The following is a 16963-nucleotide window of genomic DNA, read 5'->3' on the forward strand; positions in this document are numbered from 1 at the left end:
AGCCGTTTGAGAGCAATTCGCCCAACGTTAGCCGCTTATGTTTTACGAGGTTTTGAGCAACATTTGATTTATAAAATGCTTTCAGCTCCGTATTGGCTTCCCTGGCAGGTGGTTGTTTGGTGTGTGCTGCCATCTGGTATCGGATGAGGAGAGATCTAGAGTGGTGTTTGATCTGCTGCGCGGCGGCGACTTCCATGGGACTGACCATTGGAATGTATGGATTCTGTGTGCTCTGCTGTGTCCCAACCACATTCGACCACTCCAGGTTATTAATACGAGGACAATGCATGTGCTAGCGAAAAAAAAACATTAGTCTTGCCTAGACGAAGCACCAAAATGTGAAAACTCCCTTCAAATCGAGATGCGCGTTAAAATTCCCTCACGATGTTCAATGAATCCAGACCATTCAAAGTGTTTGACATCTTCGAAGCAATGGCGAGGTTATAATTGAAAGGGGAGTTATGGTGGTCTTGTAATAGGCTTTGTAATAGGTCAAGTGTCAGTGAAATAGGATAGAAAAAGGAAAGCGTACGTGAAAACTGGTGTTTAGTTCAATCTGCTAAACAGAAGTCAATAGAAGAAAGAACGATATAGTGTGGTTTTCGTGTATGCATTGCTCCGAGAAAGAGCGAGAAAATTAGGTGTATGAAAACAATTTTGATAGCAAAATAAATTTTTTGATCAAATGCGGAATGCAGTTTTCGACCAGATAAAATTTTTTGCGATTGAACATTCAGATACAATTTAATGCTATTTTTGTAATATTGGTGTTTGAGAAGATCTGAGCAATTTTTTCTGTTTTCCTTTTATTCTTTTGTTTTCTATTTTGAACCATCTACGGAGCTTTTCGGATTATTTTAGCGCCCTCTTACTGATTTGGTATCAATTTTTAGTTGTTCTTGTTGACAACAAATTGTTAGTCAAAGTCATGCGTCTTTTAAATTACCCTCAAATGAAGTTTGTAGCAGTTATATTAGTCCTGAGATCAATTTTTCTCTTGGCCATTTTTTCGGCATTTTTGAATTTTGTCCTCAAAATTCAATTTTTGTCCTGTTGAAGTTTTACTAGTCTCTAATTTTACAATTCAACGAAACTGACATAAAAACTTGGTTCAAATCCCTGCTCCACACTCTTCCTATGCACACCCTACATCCAGCCTTTCATCCAATGCCGAATTTCGTTACCCAAAACAAACCACTCGCTGCCCGGTCGCAAGCAATTCAACCGATGTTAGCCGGTAAATTTTAGATTTATCTTAAGTTTTTGAATATTATGTTTGGTTTTTTGTTTTTTGTTTGTCATCTCTTATGGTTTAGTTTCAAAAATAGAAATACTCTTTTGATTTTGCTGCTAAGAAAAGTTACTTCATTTTTTTAGGCTCGTTTTTTAAAACAAATAATTTTCGCTTTTATTCTATTTATATGTTTTTTTTTCGTTTTTGGAGTTATTAAGGCTACTCCGTGCTTTTTCTGTTGTTTTGGTGGTCACTGGTGGAACAAGAACGGTATAATGACAATTTTCGGGAAATTATTTTTGAACGTAAAAATTTTCCTATTTCTTCGAAAATCAGAGTTTGCTAATTTGCGTTTGCTTCTTTCTTTTTAATCGGTATTTCTTGTTATGGTTTGTATATCATGTAGTAAGTGGAAGCGATTGAACAGAAACGATATTAGGCGGTAGGATGAGAAATAGTTCAGAAACTAAAAAAGAATCAGATTCCATTTTCAATTCCTTACCATTTTCTTGCTCCTTCTCTTGTCTTCTATGTTTTATGTTAGGTCAGAATAGAACAACAATAGTTGGATGAATCCAATATGTGGCCACTGAAAAACGGGCAGTTTATTTTGAAAAAAATAAAGGGGCCGCGGCAACATAAGTTTATATTTAAAAGTACTCTTAAAATGCTCTACAAAATTAATTATTTTCTTTTTTACATTATATGCTGTTAATGCTGATAATCAATAGAAATACTTCAAACATTATATTTCTCCAGATACAACCAAAAAACGTTTTATTTGATTTTTAAGAGTTATTTGCTTCTCTTAAAAAAATTTAATTTTTTCATTAAAAATGGTGCTAGCGAGCTCTTATTGTCTTTCCATTGGTTGTTTGTTTTACAATTCGAGTGGCTTTGAGACGCAGTTTTCCAATAATCTAGTTTAATCCATTCTAGGATTTCAGTTTATAGAAACGTTTTTCATTGACTTTGATGTGTGATGAACATTAAAAAATTATTTTCTATTTTTCTCTACAGTTTTTCTGCTCTTACTTTTTTGGTTGCGTTGGGTTAAGTGATTTATTGGCAATGAAAAATTATCTTTAGTAAAAATATTTTTTGTCAGGTACTAAATTTCTTTGGCTGTAGTTCAGGACAATTTGGTTTTCTGTACTTTCACATTTATGGAATTTTGTATTGAAACTTCTGCTTGACGTCAGTTTTCAATATTAGTAGAGCGAGTTTCTTGTTTGATTAAGTTTTTGAACACACGTGACTGTCACTATTCTAAAACAAATTTCCTTAATTTGGCTTAGATTATTTGAGGGAGATAATTTCAACTAAGTAAGGCATTTTAATTGAAGGATACATGAGTGCAGCAAAAAGAAACAGCAGATAAGTTTTACAATTTCTTCTAAACATGAAATCACATTGACTAAAAAAATAAATTTCTCCTTTTTGCCTCATTTTCTATTCGTTATTTTAGACTGCAAATGTACAGATCGATTGAAGCGTTTTTTCCAGCTAATCTGTCTGCCATGTTTAGTCAATGTGAAAAGTGGTTGGCAGCATTTAAAAGTTAAAATACCGACAGTTGGGGAGAGATCCCAAAAATTTTTTTTGGAAACTTAGAATCTTTTTTATTAATACCATGATAAAATCTCTTTGTCTTCAAGTAGTCTATTTTTAAAATGTGTTGAATAACAACACATTTACCCCGACCGTTTGTTTGATTTTTGAGATGTTTGAGACTTTTCGGTAGAGAATTTAACTAATATGAAGATGGCTGATTTTTAAGGCGGCTTTTTTGTTTTTTGTTAGAATATTGATCAAACTATAGTCTTAAACTTAGTGAGAAATAGAAAGAAAGTTTAACTTACCAGATTAGAAAGACAAGAGCAAATTGATTTTGATCAGAGAAATTATATAAATGAATCGTCAAGAAATGGTGCTTAGAATCATTATTCGGTTCAAGATGGTGAATCTAGATAACTAATATTAGAGTGAGATTATTTGTTGTAAAATCTTCCCAGCATGTATTGAATAATTACGATACCACCGGAAATGTGAACGAATTCTTAGAAAAGTGTAAAAGCGTACCATCTATGCTACCCCCTGCGACTTATTTCTGGAAAACTTGCAGAAGCAAACCATATTGGGTAACCCTTGCGACCCCCACTGTAAATATTGATGCCAAGATTATTTTTGTATCATGACTTTCTCGCACTGATAATGGGTATATATACAGCTAATTTTTGAGCCTTTGTTCATTCGCAAATTCAAATCAACATCTTGATCTAATAATCAGATCTCTCCTGTAAATCTCTAAATTCTACTGTAAAATATCATTCTTGTTATTCTCTCATGTTGAGAATTTAATTTCTCTGCTAAGTTAAAAACGCTTTAAATTCCGCTTGCAAAAACCCATGACCCAACAGTTTCTTGGCCCAGCAAATTTATAAGTTGTAAAACAAAACTATTTTGTTGTTGACAGTCATAGTCCTTCTCTGCTTAGTACCTTTTCTTTTCACAACTGTTTTGCCTGCTCAAACTACGATGGATCAACAGACAGTGAAGCTGCTGTCCTACACAGGAAAGGCACAGGACTTTCCAATCTGGAGCACAAGATTTGTGGCAATGATGCAGACGATGGGACTCTTCAAATCACTATATGGGACAGAGGAGCAACCCAAGGAGCCTGCACAATTAGCCAATGGGGCGAACAATGATGAAAAGAAGAACCACAAGTTGCTGAAGGACGCATATGAGAAGGAAGTTAGAGACATCAAGGAGAAACGGAACAATGTGTGGTGCCATCTGGCGCTGACTCTAGATGTAACAACCCTCATGCTGATGAGACATGACTGTGTGAGAGATGACGGCATCGGAGATGGAGCGAAGGCTTGGAAGCTTTTGCAAAAGAGATTTCGGAGTGTGGAGACGACGACAGTGGTGAATTTCGCGCCACATCTTGCTCGACTGCAGCTCGAGGATGCAGAGGATTTGAATAGCTTCTTCATCAGAGGACAGGAGTTGCTCACAAGGCTACAAGAAGCTGGGGAAGCAACCTCAGAGACCCTCTTCAACGCCTTGGTCCTCAATGATCTGCCAATGAGGTATGAAAGTTTTGTTTTTCAGGAAAGCTTTAACCCGGAAACGAACTTCAAAGAGGAAAAGGCTGCAGAACTTCCATGAGAGCACAGCACAGAGGTACAAGGGAGAAATTGGTTCAGTGGCACTGGCAGTGAAGCGTGACTTCAAGAAGGGATTCAAGAAAGGAAACTGCTCTCTGTGTGGGATCCCCGGACACTTTGCCAAGGACTGCAGGAGGAAAGAGACAGCACAGTGAAGCAAGTGATGTGAGAAAGGACACCTAGACAGGGATGCAAGAGACAATGAGATGGAGGCAAAAATGAGTCAGTTACAATAGGTCCAACATTGTCTTCACCAGACGAGGAATACTGGGCTGCTCTTATCCAGTGGAATACAGCAGGCATGCTAGTGGACAGTGCTTGTACAGATCACATAGTGACGAACATCGATGCGTTCCTGCACTTTGTGCTCATTCAATCCGTGGTCAGAAATCCCAACGGAGAGGCTTCCAGAGTGGTGGGCAGAGGCTGTGTGAGGATGAGCATACCTTCAAACAAAGGGGAATTCCAATGCGAACTCAAAAAAGTTTTGTGTGTGCCGGACTATACTTCAAGCCTCATATCAGTCTCAAGATGCACGGAGTGGGGACATAGCTTCACTTTCGAGAAACGAAATACTGCACAAAACCCCAGAAGGGAACTCAGGTAAAACTAACAAAAGAAAATAATTTGTTTTACTCACCCTGCAACGTTCTAGAATTCAAGATGAGTTCCAACAGCGTGAAACTTGAGAGTGCAAGGAAGTGGCACATGACGATTGGGTCATTTGAATCAAGTGGATGTGGTCAGGAATGCACCAGAGACAGTGGGGGAACTCGATGATGTATGCAATGTGTGCGCATTGGCCAAGATTACAAAGACTCCAGTACCAAGAGTGACAGAGACCCAAGCAGAGGAAAAGCTGGAGAGGGTGTTCACAGACGTGATGGGACCTTTCAAAGTAGAGTCACTGTCACGGTTCTGGTTCTGCATTGTGTTTGCAGACCAGTACACAAAACTTGTGTTTGTGGACTTTCTTAAGGCAAAGTGTGAAGCACCGGCCAGCCTGAAGAAGTTTGTTCTCAGTGTGGGGACGCCAAGAAGCTTAGACAAGACAATGCGAAGGAGTTTCTCTCGGAGCATTTCAACATGTACTGTTTAGATGCAGGCATTCTACAGGAGAAGACCATACCAGAGACGCCACAACAAAATGGGTTAGCTGAGAGGTGCAACAGGACACTGTTGGAGATGGCAAGATGCTTGCTCATTGACTCAGGTCTTCCCAAGATGATTTGGGGAGCAGCAATTCTCCACGCAACAAGGATCAGGAACTTGGTTGTGAGACGAGGAGAAAAAAAATGCCCAGACGATCTGATACGAGGTATAAAACCTAAGCTTTCAATTATTAAACTATCTATTTTTGGTTGCACAGTCTTCATGAGGAAGCGGGACAGAGATGTCAGCAAACTTCAACCCAAGGCACTGGAAGGAAAGTTTGTTGGTTACACTAAAGGAGACAACGGATACCTGGTGTACGTAACAACACACGCAAGGTTGTGGCAGTTCGAGATGTGATCATCAAGGAGTCCGAAGGGGGCTCAGTCCCTGACAACAAAGAGAGGCCCGATCTACTAGATGAGGGGTCACAGCAACTGGGGATCTGGCACCCAGATGATGGTCATCAAGGCGATGGCAACAAAGAGGAGCAGGTCACATCAACTGCAATAAAGGAGGAGTGGCATTGCGCAGAGAGCGTGAACACTCAAGAAACGACACTGAGACCAGATGCCTCAGATTTTGAGGAAACAGCACTGGCTGAAGAATCTACTGCAACAAGAGGGAGTCTCAGAGACTCGGGGTCACTGGAGGACTGTGAAACGGAGGACTTCTCTCCGACAGTTGGCTTCTTTGAAGAGGCATTGGAGCAAGCGGACAGGGCAGAGCCCAGACGAAGGACAAGAGCAAGGAATGTTCCGCAATTTTTTGGAGAAGTCAGGACCCATCTTGCTGTGACTGACGGTGACTATATGGAACCCAAAACAGTCTACGAAGCCAAGCAAGGTGACGATTGGGACCAGTGGCACCGGGCAATGGAGGACGAGGTCATGGCACTCCAAGACAACGAGACTTGGAACCTAGTGAGACCAAACACAGACAGGGACGTCATACCGGGCAAATGGGTCTACAAAGTGAAAGTAGCACCCAGTCGTCAAGTGGACAAATACAAAGCACGCTATGTGGCGAAAGGCTTCAAACAGGTGGAAGGACTGGACTTCTTTGAGACTCTTGCGCCTACCTGTAAGTCGGAGACACCGAAGCAGGGCCAAGTGATGCAGCAGTTTGATGTCAAGACGGCTTTCCTGCACTCACCAAAAGAGGAGGAAGTGTATCTGGAACAGCCACAGGAGTTTGTAAAACAAGGATAAGATGGGGAGAAATTAGTATGCCGATTGAATAAATCAATATATCGTTTGAAACAGGCAGCTAACAACTGTTATAAGGAACTGGCAAACTTGCTACTGAGACATGGGTTCACCAGAAGCAGGAATGACCATTGCTTGTTCGCAGGAGCAGAGGCAGAGGGTCACACCTTGATCTTGGTCTGGGTTGACGACATCATAGTGGCATCACGAAGCATGACAGTGATCTCCGACGTCAAAAAGGCACTCGAAGCAACATTTCACATGGAAGACAGAGGGAGATTACACTGGTTTCTGGGTCTAAGAATCAGACGAGAAGAAGGCAAAGTCACAGTCGACCAAGAACACTACATAGAAACAATGCTTGAGCGGTTTCAAATGGGTCAATGCAAACCTCAAAAACTCCAGTTGATTTGAATTTGAAACTTTAGACAGCACAGAATGGAGACGAAGAAGTGGACCAGAGGATCTACAGAAGCTTGGTTTGATCACTTCTGTATCTGGCCAAACAGACGAGGCCAGACATCATGTTCAGTCAACATTCTGTCCAGACACATGAATGCAACCACCAATCACCACTGTATGTGCAGAAAAAGACTTCTGCGATATCTTTCAAGGTTCAAAATTTTAAAACTTACTTAAACAAAAGACGCTAGTTATGATTTAGTGGGGGAAAGTGATGCAGACTGTTCTGGTGACGTGAACGACAGAACATAAACGACGGGCTACTACTTCAAGCTCAACGGACGTGGCGCAGCACTCAGCTGGGGTGTCAAGAAGCAGGCCACAGTTGCTCTTTTTTGATCAGAAGCAGAATATCAGGGCATGGCAGCAGCAGTTCAGAAGCATTGTATCTGAAACAGCTTCTGGAGGATTTCGGCATTCAAAATAAACATCCAATAGCAATTGGAGAGACAACCAGAGTTGTATTAAATAGTTCCAAAATCCAGTCACGCACAAGAAGAGCAAACACATTGAGACAAAGTTCCACTTCATTTGGGACAAGACGGAAGATGGTACTATTTCAATTCCTTACGTTCCTACTGACAAAATGGCAGCCGACATCTTCACGAAATCTTTACCCGTATCAAAGGTGGAAACATTCAGAACTGTTTTGATGGGAAGAGACTCTACGCAATCAGCTCAAATCTGAGTGAGGATGTTAGAATATCGATCAAACTATAGTCTTAAACTTAGTGAGAATTAGAAAGAAAGTTTAACTTACCAGATTAGAAAGACAAGAGCAAATTGATTTTGATCAGAGAAATTATATAAATGAATCGTCAAGAAATGGTGCTTAGAACCAATATTCGGTTCAAATTGGTGAACCTAGATAAATAATATTAGAGTGAGATTATTTGATGTAAAATCTTCCCAGCATGTATTGAATGATTATGGTACCACCGAAAATGTGAACATTTTTTCAGAAAAGTGTAAATGCATACCATCTATGGTACCACCTGCGACTGATTTCTGGGAAATTTGCAGAAGCAAACCATATTGGGTAACCCTTGCGACCCCCACTGTAAATCATGATGCCAATATTAGTTTTGTATCTTGACTTTCTCGCACTGATAATGGGTTTTATATACAGCTAATTTTTGAGCCTTTGCTCATCCCCAAAATCAAATCACCATCTTGTGGTTAGTTTTTTTACTTAATTTTTCTACTTAGTTAAGTTTTTCTACTTAGTTAAAAACTAAGTAGAAATTATTTTTCTACTTAGTTAAAAACGCTTTTTATTAATTTTTCTTCTTAGTTAAAGACGCTTTTTATTCCGCTTGCGAAAACCCATAACCCAACATTTTTAATCCAATACTGTATGGCTCCAAAAGCCTTCCACTATCTTCTTGGTGTTTTTGCTTTTTCGAAAAAAATCTAAACTTTTCAGAGATTTCTTCAAAAATAATAAATAGATCTGGGTCTTTCCCATTCTAGCTCCCTTCCCCCATGAAATTAAACCCCTCCATTCTTGTATAATTACCATGATTGGGGGGGCTATAGGTTATCTGCCTACTAAGCTGGGGGGGGGCTATAGTGGGAAAGACCCCAAGATCTATTTAGGTTAGCAATTATATCAGTTTAGTTTGTGATGTAATGAGCTTGTTCACTAATTTAAAACTATTTTAATTTGGGGCGCTAAACACGCAAAAATTGGAACAATTTGCTCCGCTTCTTGTGAAGAAGTGTACTAACTCCACAGACACAGAAAAACGCACTGTCAGAAAATTTCTGGTTCAGAAGAAACGTTTTTGATTCACGGTTGCTGTCTCTTGGTATAATTCTAAAATGCACCCTTTTAAGCAAATTGGCGCAAGCCACAAAGAGTTGGGAACCTTGGCGAAGTTTCCCTCCAATTCAATCCCCTATCCTTCAAATGAACTTCCATCATATTGCTAATAGTGGTTGCGCTCCTCTTGATGTTGCGGCCCTAAAACTATTTTTAGTGGGGTTTTTTGAGGCCTCTACGGACTTTTGATGCATAGAAAAGTGCGGTATGTTACTAAATGTATTGTTAGGTTATTATTATCCGCCGTCAGCCTCTCAAAGTATTTAATTTAAGCGCTCTCTTTTTTATTTCGATTAACCTTTCGATAAAGTTTTTCACTCACTCACGGTTTCCATTTTTGACTTCTGACGTCCCTCACTCGCGCAATGTTTCAACTGAATGTATTTTATTTTTTTTTCACTCATTGAAATACGCAATGTGATGAATACGGTCGAGATCAAAGGGAAAAAAATAAGTGAAATAGGATAAACGATAAAGCGCATGCTTTAAGACTTAACGTTTAAAGACTTATTGCATTAGGGTATCGAAGTTCCTTAGAGTATACTGCTAACCGTTATTAGTACTAAGTTTATTCTGCTCCAATATAGTGACGGAATTAACCATATTCATCGAATCTGCAGACCCACTTACAACATTTCTTGACACTGAAATTAGGCTGCCTTCAATTTTTTGCTTTAAATTTTCGAATAGTTTCAATCCCGACAAGTCAGTGAGGTCAACAGCGGCAACGTGTCGGCTATGTAAATTATAATGGTGCGGAAATTTGTCATTGCATTTCGAAATTTAACACAGTTTAGGCGCTCAGTTCACTTAAATTTAATATATTCGAGGTTTTCATTTACTAAACTACCGCAAGCCATATTTCGTTAACGATTCAGCAAATCGACGCACAAAAACATAGAATTTACAATTAACTTCATGATATTAATAGGAAATTCTATATTTCTGTACGTCTATTTGTAGAGACATCACCAAAAGATTAGGTTTTATTGATATCTGGAATGTATAAATAATTCAATGAAATTTACCACGAAATGCATCTTAACCAGTGAGTGAAGCATCTTGTTCCAAAACATTCGATGTGCTTATGCAGTGGGGCTATCTGACAGGGAGATGGGGGGGGGGGGGGTTTCCTCCTTGCTGAGGGAAAACCTAGTGGAAAATGAAAACTTGTTCCATTTATCTAGTACCCTCTGCCTTTTGCAGTTAGTTGTTAGTGTTTTAGTCTACGCGCCTCGACTGTTATGCGACAGACATTTGACAATTACGACACCAGCTTCAACGCTCAACAAGATCAAACAAACGCTTTCGACAAAGTACAGGTTCTATCAATATTGGCGACTTAGATTGTTATTGCCGACTTAGATTGTGTTCTAATTAGAGTGAAAAGAAATACTCTTCATGGAACCAAGTCATCCAAATCCATGTTATAAGATATTTTGACATCAATCTAAAAAGTGAAAGTTTATAAACTGAAATCCCGGGTCGAGGTGTGAGCGGGTGTAAACGAAAAAGTTCGTAAAAAAGGTGTTGAATATGTTGACAGCGCATTATTTTCAACGCATTTCTTACAAAACTTCAGCAGTTTTCACTCCATCTTTACTTAATTTCAGTTCTTCCAAAAATCCAGAATTCATTATTTTCAGCACATTTGTTACATAATTTCAGCGCAATTTTTTACAAAAAGTCCTGCACGCTTTTTAACACACTTCAAAAATTTTCATAACATTTTTTTCATAATTTAATTACTTCAGAAAAAGAGGGAAATTTAACGCTTTCAGCACATTCTTTTTATGTCTTTGAAGACTTATTTCAAATATTCAGTACATTTTCAACATATTCCTTACATGAACTCGAGACATGAAAAATCAGGATATTCAGTGCCAGAGACCCGAGTTCGAGACTGAGCTGAGGTTGTAAATGTACATAATGCGGTGCAGGTGTGGAAAATATGTAGAAGTGTGGAACCTACATAAGATGAGTACTAAAAGTGCTGAAAGTGAGTAAGGAAAAAATAAGTTAGACGTTTACTGAAGGTGCCGATATTGTGTATTGAATGTGTTGAAAATAATTAAGGGAAGTACTGGAGTTGTGTCAAAAAAGTGTTTGAATATTTAATATAAGTCTAAAAAATAGACAAATTGGAGAAAAATATCAAATGTGGAAATTGTGTTAGGAACGTATTAAATGTGTGGCAACTTTGTTACCAAAGTGCGGAAGAACAACAGGACCAGTGCTGAAATGCTATCATTAACCACGAAGCGATAGCTGGGGCTAACATTGGCATTCTCTTCGTTTTTTAAAATTCAAAGAATTTGAATTGTATTGGGGCACTGTCCTTATTTAAGATCTGTTCATACATTTTTAATTGCTCTCAAACAAAGTTTGTAGCAATTATATTAGTCCTGTCGGTCTTTTTTATGCAATTTTTCGCTTGACCAATTTTTGGTCTGACGCATTTGAAATTTCATCCTCAAAAACGGGATGAGCAGGTAGCGCCCAGTGGCATTAAGCGCTCTTAGAGCCTTTCAGCTCACTAGTCTTCAAATATGCAATTCACAGAATCTGATTTGGAGACATACTTATGGTCTGAAGGGCAGTTCTTAGATATTGATTCCCCCCACTGTTGACCACCCCACTGTTGCCACCCCGGTGCAACCCCCCCCCCCCACCCCCGACGCACTCACTTACGCCCCTTCAATTAAGCTAAATCTAGCCTCACTAAACCGTGCCTAGCTACTGACGAAGCCAACCGCTCGCCGGTCGTTTGAGAGCAATTCACCCGACGTAAGTCGGTTATGTTCCTGATTTTTGAAGTGATGATTTTGCTCAAGCTGAAACAGGAAGTGGAGAAAAAGGCGACTATTTCTGTGGCGTGCCGCTCTATTTTTCGCTCTAACTTAAAACAGAGTGAGACAATGGTACGGTTTCTTCGAATTTTTGATCGGATTTTTTGAAAATGTTTTAGTACTTGTCCTGCTATGTTTAATAGCCCCACAGCTGGGGCTATTATTGGCATTCTCTTGGTTTTTACATTTCAAAGAATTTGAATTGTATTGGTGCGCTTTTTTTTGTTTATAAGATGTGTTCACACATTTTTCAATGACTTTGATCATTCAAAACGGGATAAACAGGTAAAGCCCAGCTGGCAATAAGTTTCATTAAAGACCCAAAGTGGGCTTTAGTTGTCCTTCAAGTTCTTATAGTGGTGCTGCTGCCCAGATGGCCCTAATTTAAGGTTAAAATGTCATTTTTAGGAGTTTTTGGCCCAAAATGGTGCAATTTTTCATGTTTTTTGGTTTTTTAGTTTGATTAGTCTTAGGTTGAAGTTTTTAAAAAATGATGAAGGCCTTTTGCGAGACAAAATTGCTTGTTATGGCCATATTAAGAGCTATATGTCGTGGTACTTCAAACACGAACACACAAAATGATACTAGTTTTTGCAATTTTTTTCAGATTTTTTGAAAATTTTTGTCATTTTTTGAGTTTTTTTAGCCCCAGTTGTCACGAAACCTCCTCTAGAGTTTGATAAAGGGTTTGATGATAGATTATTGCTTAATTTTTTAGTGGTAATGGAATGGTTTTTAACTTTTTGTCATCAAGAATTTTAGCATTTTTTGACAGAACTTGCATTTTTTCATATTTCTTGACTTTTATTGTCATTATTCAAGAATTCTGAGTCCCAGGGGCAAGAAAACCTCATCAACGCTTTGATAATGAGTTACTGCAAAATCTTTAGTTGCCATGCAATAGGCTTCAACTTTTGAATATCACAAATTTTAGCAATATTTTGACAAATTAAGCATTTCTGTAAGGTTTTCGAAAGTTTTTGTCAGTTTTTCAGTTTTTCCAGCTTTCAAGAACCGTCATTCTCCTTTGAGGTTTGTTTATAGGGCAATGCATAGTTTGTAGTTACAATGGAATGGTTGTTAACATTTTAATGTCTCGAATTTTAGCTTTTTTTGATAAAATCTGCATTTTTTTAAGGTTTCCTAAAGTTTTTGACAGTTTTTGATATTCGTCCATTCACAAGTGCAAGAAAACATATTTCACATTCTGATAAAAAGTTAATGCATGGTTTTTAGTTTTCATTGGATATGTTTTAAACAAATTAACCTTTCGACTTTTAGAAGTTTTTCGCTAAAATTTGCTGTTTTTTTCAAAACATATGTATTTTATTCATTTTTTCTTGCCTCAGTAGCCAAGTAACCTCATCCAGGGTTTGTTAGTATGTCTTAAATAGTTGCTAGAGGGAAATTGAATGGCTTTCAACATTTTAATATTAATGAACGAATTTCTATTTTTTGAAATTTGAAGTTTTTTCTAAAAATTATTGCCTATCGATCTATGAGCCAATGAGTTTTTAAAGCTTGGAATTGGGTTACTGGATAGCCTGTAGAGACACAGAAATGATTCTGAAGATAATTATAGCACGATTTTTAGCAACATTTCCTCCTAATTTGCAATTGATTTCTTTTTTTCTTAAAATTTTGGTCATTTTCGAGTTAATCGATCTTCAAGGGCCAATGAACATTTTTCAGGTCTTGCAGATATAAAACTGAACCGATTTCAGTAACACAAATTGATTTTGAACATATTTCTCAAATAGGTATTTTTAACGGCAAAAGTTTTGCCTTAGGTTTGACAGCTTCAAGAGTTTTAGCAATGAGTATACTTTTGTCTAGTTTCGATTCTTCTAGTTTCTCAATTTTTTGAGATGATTTTTTTGTGTTCCGGCTGGCATTCTTCAATGGATCTGCTGGTCAGGTAGAGTATGTCTGAGTTTTTGTTCAATTCTTTGAATTTTTTCGGGACTTGTCCTGCTATGATTTTTATTTTGTTGTCGCAATTTTTGTTACGAGCATATGACGTCACAATCACTTCAAATTCGCTTTTTGTTCATTTTCAATCAATTTCAACTGAAGAGCGTGTGTGACGCCATTTTTCGCTCCTAATAGAGCGAGTTTTTTTGTTCATTCGCGTGATTAGTGAAAAGACTAATTTTTTGGTCAGTCATTTTTTATTGTTTCTTTTAGACTGCAGATCTACAAAGCTATTGCGGCTATTTTTCGGGCAATCTGCCAGCTATGTTTTTCTATTTAGTTTTCAGTTTACATTTTCAAGATTTTGTTTTGTTACGAATATGAGGTCACAATCATATCAAATCTGCTTTTTGTTCGCTTGTTATTGCAATTTTAACTAAATTGCATGCGTGAAGTCATTTCTTACTCTTAGTTTTGTGTTCTTCTTCCCCCCTCCCGTTGATGTTTAAGCCGTAGTAAGCAAAAGATAGTAATAAACCAGTTGAATATTCTGACAGTCCGGTTTTAGGTTCTAATTGTGCTTTTTTGTGTATTTTTTCACTTAATTGGCACGCATTTCTTAAAAGTCTTCAGCAGGTTCTACCATTTTTTTGATACTTCCGAAATCTCTGAATTCTGTGTTTCAGCACGTTTTTTGCATAATTTCAGCAGATTTTCTTACAGAAAGTTCTGCACATTTTTCAACACATTCCCTACTTATAGACAGCACTCGAAAAAAACGTGGATTTTTGCGGTTTCAAAATTTGTCACTCTAAGTAAGAGAAGAACGAGAAAATAGTCTTTGATCGAAATTTCTCGCTTGTGGTTTTTTGTTAATAGGTGAAAATTTTGCTAAAATGATTATGGTTTTTTCGAATTTTTCGATCGGTTTTTTTTTAATTGGTTATTTTAATTCATCCAAGATCCATTTTATGTCTAGTTTTAAGTTTGTTCAATGAAATTTCTTTGATTTTTTAGGACCTGACCTGATATGTTTTTCTATTCCGTTGTAAACATATTTGTTACAACCATATGACGCCACAATCATATCAAATCTGCTTTTTGTTTGCTTGTTATTGCAACTTTAACTAAATTGCATGCGTAAAGTCATTTCTCACTCTTAGTTTTGTGTTCTTCTTCTCCCCCGGTTGAGGTTTAAACGGGGGTAAGCAAAAGATAGTGAGAAACCAATTGAATATGCTGACAGCCCAGTGCTTTTTTGTGTATTTTTTACTTAATTTGCACGCATTTTTTAGAAATCTTCAGCAGGTCTTACCATTTTTTTATACTTCCGAAATTTCTGAATTCTGTGTTTCAGCACATTTTTTGCATAATTTCAGCACATTTTCTTACAGAAAGTTCTGCACAGTTTTCAACACATTCCCTACTTATAGACAGCACTCGAAAAAAACGAGGATTTTTGCGATTTCAAAAATTGTCACTCTAAGTAAAAAAAGAACGAGAAAATAGTCTTTGATCGAAATTTCTCGCCTGAGGTTTTTTGTTCACATGTGACAATTTGGCTTCAATTATTATGGTTTTTTCGAATTTTTTGATCGGCTCTTTTTCTAATTGGTAATTTTAATTCATCTATGATCCATTCTATGTCTAGTTTAATGTTTGTTCAATGCAATTTCTTTGATTTTTTAGGACCTGATCTGATATGTTTTTCTATTTCGTTGTAAAAATATTTGTTACAACCATATGACGCCACAATTATATCAAATCCGCTTTTTGTTTGCTTGTTATTGCAATTTTAACTAAATTGCATGCGTGAAGTCTTTTCTCAGTCTTAGTTTTGAGTTCTTCTTCTCACCCAGTTGAGGTTTAAGCGGGGGTAAGCAAAAGATAGTAAGAAACCATTTGAATATGGCGACAGTCCAGTTTTAGGTGCTAATTGTGCTTTTTTGTGTATTTTTTCACTTATTTTGCACGCATTTCTTAATACCCTTCAGCAGCTTTTTCCATTTTTTTGATACTTCTAAAATTTCTGAACTCTGTATTTCAGCACATTTCTTACATAATTTTAGCACATTTTCTTACAGAAAGTTCTGCACAGTTTTCAACACATTCCCTACTTATAGACAGCACTCGAAAAAAACGAGGATTTTTGCGGTTTCAAAAATTGTCACTCTAAGTAAAAAAAGAACGAGAAAATAGTCTTTGATCGAAATTTCTCGCTTGTGGTTTTTTGTTCACATGTGACAATTTGGCTTCAATGATTATGGTTTTTTCGAATTTTTTGATCGGCTCTCTTTCGAATTGGTTATTTTAATTCATCCATGATCCATTCTATGTCTAGTTTTATGTTTGTTTAATGAAATTTCTTTGATTTTTTAGGACTTGATCGGATATGTTTTTCTATTTCGTTGTAAAAATATTCGTTACAACCATATGACGTCACAATCATCTCAATTCTGCCTTTTGTTCATTCTCTCATACAATTTCAACTGGTTTGCGTGCGTGACATTTTTCCTAACTCTTAGTTGAGAGTTTTGTTGTTCATTGGCTTGATTAAGTTTTTGGTCACACGTGACTTACCCAACTGTCAAAACTGAATAATTTGAACAATTAATGGAGCATAACTGAAGATTTAAATTGAATTTTCGTTTTTGGTCTGCTTCTTAACTTTTTTTTGAGACTGCAGAAACACGTATCTATGTGTTGCAAACCCCGCCCAAAAAGCGTATAATATTGTATGGTTTTTGGATAAATTTTTTTAGATGCGAAGATCTAAGCAAAACTCAGCTCTATTGTAATACTCTTGGTTTTTTAAAGTCGCAGAATATTATTTGTATTTGCATTCTACAATATTTTTAGCCACAGCAAGTTTGATTCAAGACTTAAATTTTAACTTTTTTGTTTTCAAACATTTTTTGGTTGACAACAATGACAATTGTTCTCCAATTTTGGTTTTTATCAGTAGCCTAGTTTCAAATAAATAGTTATTAAGATTTGATGGTAACTTTCAAGGCCATTCCATTTACCCCTTCTGCCCCCGCGACCTATCCCGAGCCCCCCCCCCCCCCCCATAAACCAAAAAAACTATTTTTACCTATTCCACGTCGACATGCGCCCTGGTCCCACAACTATGGCGCACCCAA

At 37.3% G+C, this 16963-nt stretch overlaps 1 protein-coding gene across 3 annotated transcripts in view; it reads left to right on the forward strand.

Annotated features, from left to right (window-relative positions):
- Nucleotides 1-16963, forward strand: part of LOC142341025 (uncharacterized) — a 55623-nt gene that overhangs the window by 16364 nt on the left and 22296 nt on the right. For 2 of the 3 annotated variants that reach the window (XM_075391849.1, XM_075391850.1), the window contains exons 4-5: nt 86-265; nt 10283-10379. In XM_075391849.1, coding sequence (XP_075247964.1) covers nt 86-265; nt 10283-10379 — 277 coding nt within the window. The remainder of the gene's footprint in view (nt 1-85; nt 266-10282; nt 10380-16963) is intronic. The other variant, XM_075391851.1, reaches the window with a different exon arrangement.

The sequence above is a fragment of the Convolutriloba macropyga genome, chromosome 6 (assembly GCF_964194025.1).
Source record: "Convolutriloba macropyga chromosome 6, txConMacr16.3, whole genome shotgun sequence".
Lineage (NCBI taxonomy): Eukaryota > Metazoa > Xenacoelomorpha > Acoela > Convolutidae > Convolutriloba > Convolutriloba macropyga.